The 4658-nt window shown below is 34.9% G+C and overlaps 1 protein-coding gene across 1 annotated transcript in view; it reads right to left on the bottom strand.

Moving 5' to 3' along the window:
- Positions 1–3308: 3308 nt before the first annotated feature.
- The window catches only part of LOC135744080 (tripartite motif-containing protein 16-like), a 3891-nt gene continuing 2541 nt past the window's right edge, over positions 3309–4658 (bottom strand). The window contains exons 5-6 of the mRNA XM_065262042.2: positions 4545–4658; positions 3309–4099 (exon numbers count right to left, since the gene is read on the bottom strand). Of these exons, the coding sequence (XP_065118114.1) occupies positions 3573–4099; positions 4545–4658 (641 nt within the window). The 3' untranslated portion in view covers positions 3309–3572. The remainder of the gene's footprint in view (positions 4100–4544) is intronic.

Genomic DNA, 4658 nt, shown 5'->3' with positions numbered 1-4658 from the left:
TCTAACCGCTCTATTCCTGGTTTAAAACCTCAAGACAAATAAACACGCTTCATCAGTCAGTGCTTTTACTTTAATGTTTAAAATTAAATAATACATTAATATTACTAATTATTTGTCTTTAAAGCAACACTAAAACATTTTGCTCTTTGCTCCCCCTACAGGTTGGAAGCGGAATTGTCCATTACCACTGTCGTAAATAGTTTAGCCTACTGCAGAAAAGCTGGCTCTGATTGGATTGTAGGTCTGCCGTAAAGCAAGTTTTTGTAGTTTTCACTCGTACTATAGGACAGCGACCTGACAGTTGGAAACTTCTTTAATGCGGTTTTGGCCGATAGCGAATGTTCACTATTTCGAGTGAATGAACGACTGAAACTTTTTTGGAAACGTTATTTTAAGGTAAAAAAAACTCTTCGGTGTTGCTTTAAAACACAACTTTGGTTTTGTTTCGATGAAGGGGTACTTGAGCCTTACTGATAGGGCTGTTGGGGTACATAGGGCTAAAAAGGTTGGGATCCACTGGTATAGATGAATTAAGACACAGCACAAAAATGACCTTTTGGCTCCCCCAATACTTTACTTTAGGGCAAAGGTACTTGAAAGCATTAATTTCCCCGAACTAAAACACACAGACTATCTTTAATTATGATTTGTTTCTTAATATTTCTTGTTTTCCTTTCAATGTCAGGGTAAAATTTCGACTCAAAGAAGGAGATTTTGGTTTTCTCGTTCAGGGTGGGAACTCTGTTGTCTTTGTGAAGTCAAATGAAATTCTCTAGCACAGGAGAGAAGAGAGGAAAAGTGTTAAGCTAGATTTAATTTTACTGACATGACTGATGTTTGACTTCATCGTTTCATTGTTGGTTTCTCAGGCTGCACAGATTGAAACTTTATGGAAGTTTCTTCAAACAGGGTGTCAATAAAGCAACAATAGATATGAGAAAAGAACCAGTGGTATTTCATAATGAACAAACAGATGATAGAAGTTCCCACACAGCCAAATAAAAGTTCATCAGGTCATAAAGTCTGCACTGTCAGAAAACAAAATGGTAAAAAATGATTTAATTGGGTATAGATATGTACTGTTACAACAGGCACTCTTTGATACCCAATATGTACCTCTAAGGTACTAATATGAACTCTTTAGGTGCAAAGGTGTACTTTATGAACGTGTACTGCCCCAGCTAGAGACCATTTCATCTGACAGTGTGGTCTAAGGATGGATTTGGGTGTTTTATGATTTCTGCACCCATCTGAAAGTTTTTTTATATAAAGTAACAGTATCGTCATTATTGTGGTTTACATTACTGTAATACAAGTAATGCATAAAAATAATGCAAAATGTCTTAATGGTTTTATTGTACTGAGACATTTTATTTAAGTAATGTGCAATTCAGACATTAATTAACTTTAGTGATGGTCTTTAAACATATTGTTAGAAATGTTTAGTATAAATGCACCGTTGTATATTCACCATTGTTCATTTTGGATTAAAGTAATCTCAAATTAAATGTATTAAATGTTTGTCTTAAAGTAAATTAAGATTAATTAAATTAAATTCAGACTCCATGGGCGGAAATCCCGGGGGGGTCGGGGGGGACAGGACCCCCCCTATCTGAGGGTTGTCCCCCCTAAATTATCATTAGAATATGTGTATTGAAAATAATTTAATGATTTATAATACTTAAACTAGTTGTGTAAGAAGTGAAACAATACAAATGCAAACGGAGCAACAACAAAAAAACGTTTTAAATATTTGGATTCCCCCTCCCTTGCCTCACAGTGGTTTGGTCCACTGCCCACGCCCCTTTTACCTCACCACCACACATTCCGGTGGTAGAGAAGTGTACGGAGCCGACGCGTTAATAAGCTATATACAATACAACGTTTCCCATCACTTATCAGTTTATCCTCATATGTTTTAAAACTGGACTATTTTGACATATAAACATGAACATATTTCGTTTTCTGAGAACAGAAGCAGATAAACGATCAAGAAAACATTTTTATGCATTCATGCAGAGGTGAGGCAGAGCTGAAAGTAACAAATTACATTTACTCACCTTGCTGTAACTGAGTTTTTTGTGTACTTTTACTTTGAGTAGTTTTTAAAATCTGTACTTTACTTTTACTTAAGTATGTTTAAAGTATTGTTGGTTACTTCGCTACATGTTAAATCATATCCGTTACTGAGTAAAAATAAATAAAAAAGTAAGGTGATAAAGACGCGCCACGGTCGGATGATTGATTGATGGGCGGGGGAACGCGCAAAAAGAACCATGGAGAGGGACGAGACAGGCGCAGGCTAATGCAGACCCTCAATTCAATTCTTACGAAAGAAACCCCTGGCCATTGACGCAAAGCGATTGTTTCATTCAGGTAGGGTTCATGCTCTTGAGTACGGAGTTTGAGAATTGCCGACCGTGTTTAACCGCTAATTTGCACGATGCATTTTTAATACATGCGCATTATCTTCCGAGGTCTAGCAGCTTCGCGTCAAGTCAAACAACTTGAGAACGTCCTCGAGAATGCGCAGATCATTAGACATTGCAGAGAGAGAGAGAGCGCGAGAGAGATAGATTGAAAGACATCAGGTACACAGGTCTGGGAGCTAATAAACGTGTAAAGGATGTATAGTGTATAGCCATGGCACTCATCTCATTATATGTTCATTTATGTATATAGTTTAATAACAATGTATGTTACCAGCAATACATCAATTACAACCTTCATATAATGATTGTATTTACTAGCTGCTGACCTCATATTATTTTTGCTTCAAAAGTGCATAACTCACCTGTAAAAATCATTAAATAATTCCATAAATGTTTCTTAGTTATAAAAAGCTTTTTATTTTATTAACATTTGTTATTGCACTTTAATTGTAGAGATGTTTACAATTAAAAACATAGTTTGAGATGTATATATCCTTCCTTTGTGAACTATACTAGAAACCTCTCCCCGCTGTAAAAAAGTAACTCTTAAAATTAAAATGACTTTTTACTTGAGTAGATTTTTAGACCAGTAACTTTACTTTTACTTAAGTAAAATATTATTAAAGTAACTTTACTATTACTTAAGTAGAAAATTGTATTACTCTTTTCACCTCTGCATTCATATGTATTAAAATTAAATTTGCGTCCGTTCATAGAGAAAGAGAAACGTTTTCTATCTGTACCCATTTCCTTGCAAGTACAATTTTGCCTGTATTATTGGTGTCCCCTTCAAAAATTGTTCTTGAAAAATTTTATGTTTATTGTCCCCCCCAACATTTAGATGAGATTTTCGCCCCTGTCAGACTCATACATTTTAGTGGCTTGTATAACATTTTATTTCATAGTGGTTTGTGCACATAAAATAATACACGGCTGTAGATTAATAATATTAACTGTGAATAACTACTGTACAGCTACCTCTGTTTGACAGGACAAAATACAATTATTAAAATATAACATTACAATCAGTTATTTAAAATTGCTGATTAGTAAAGTGAAGACTTATTATTTCTTTGTTGTTGGATTCATCATGTTCAGACTTTTAATATGACAAAATCATTTAAAGACTCTCTGTATCATCTATATTGTTAGATCACACAGTTTCACTGATCCAAGATAAACAAAAAACCCAGGATAGAGAGGTTTAGTGAATGTGGTGTTGACTCTGTGGATGAGGGTCATTGTGTCAGAGACGCTGTAGAAGGACAGAGATCCTGCACTGTGATCCACATAAACTCCTATTCTAGAAGATCTGAACACTACTGGGAGTTTAGTCTCAATGTTATTGTGAAAGAATGAACAACTGGAGTCATAGCAGCACAAACACCAGGACTGATCATTAAATCCAAACAAACACTCATTACCCCGTCCCTTCCTGCTGATGCTCTTATATGACACTGATATATCCACATTACCACTCCACTCAACCTCCCAGTAACAGCGTCCACTCAAACTCTCACTACACAACACCTGAGGATAACCAGTAAATCTGTCTGGATGATGAGGATACGGCTGGAGTGTGTCAGTTTTAGTAATCACTTTGTTCCCCTCATACAGACAGAGATGTTTATGTGCTGTGTTTGGATCTGCAGTGAAGTGATGATAATCTGATGGAGGCAAATCAAAAACATTATTTGAATGTAAAATTGTAAATTTCAATAATTAAGATAAAACTTCAGTTCTTATTTATTTTAGTTTTTGAAGACTGTCAATGTGTTAAGAAGTGAACAGAGATCATTTACAGTATAGACAGAATCTAATCTGACTGATTTACTGTTATATTCATCATAATCCTGTGTGTGTAAAAGGTTTGTGAATGTGTGAACATTGTTAAAGTCCCTCTGTTCTGTAGTTGTACACTTTAAAATATATTTTGTTTTCATTAAGAGTTAAGAATCTTTCTTTATAGAAAAACGTAATGGCTTATGAAATTTGAATATCAAATAAGAAACTTGATTTATGAACTGCTGTTTGATTTCACACTTATGTTTTATTGTTCATGTCTTTATCAGCTTCAGCGTGTTTATTTGTTTGTTGTTTATTAAGACTCACATTTTAGGAACTGCTCCCTGGTCTCAGGTTCAGGTGCTTTACTTTTATCAAATATCTTCTTTATCTCTTCTCTATAGAAATCCTCCAGTTTCTCTCTCAGATGAGACACAGATT

The sequence above is a fragment of the Paramisgurnus dabryanus genome, chromosome 6, assembly GCF_030506205.2.
Source record: "Paramisgurnus dabryanus chromosome 6, PD_genome_1.1, whole genome shotgun sequence".
Lineage (NCBI taxonomy): Eukaryota > Metazoa > Chordata > Actinopteri > Cypriniformes > Cobitidae > Paramisgurnus > Paramisgurnus dabryanus.
This window is presented reverse-complemented; position numbering and strand designations above follow the sequence as displayed.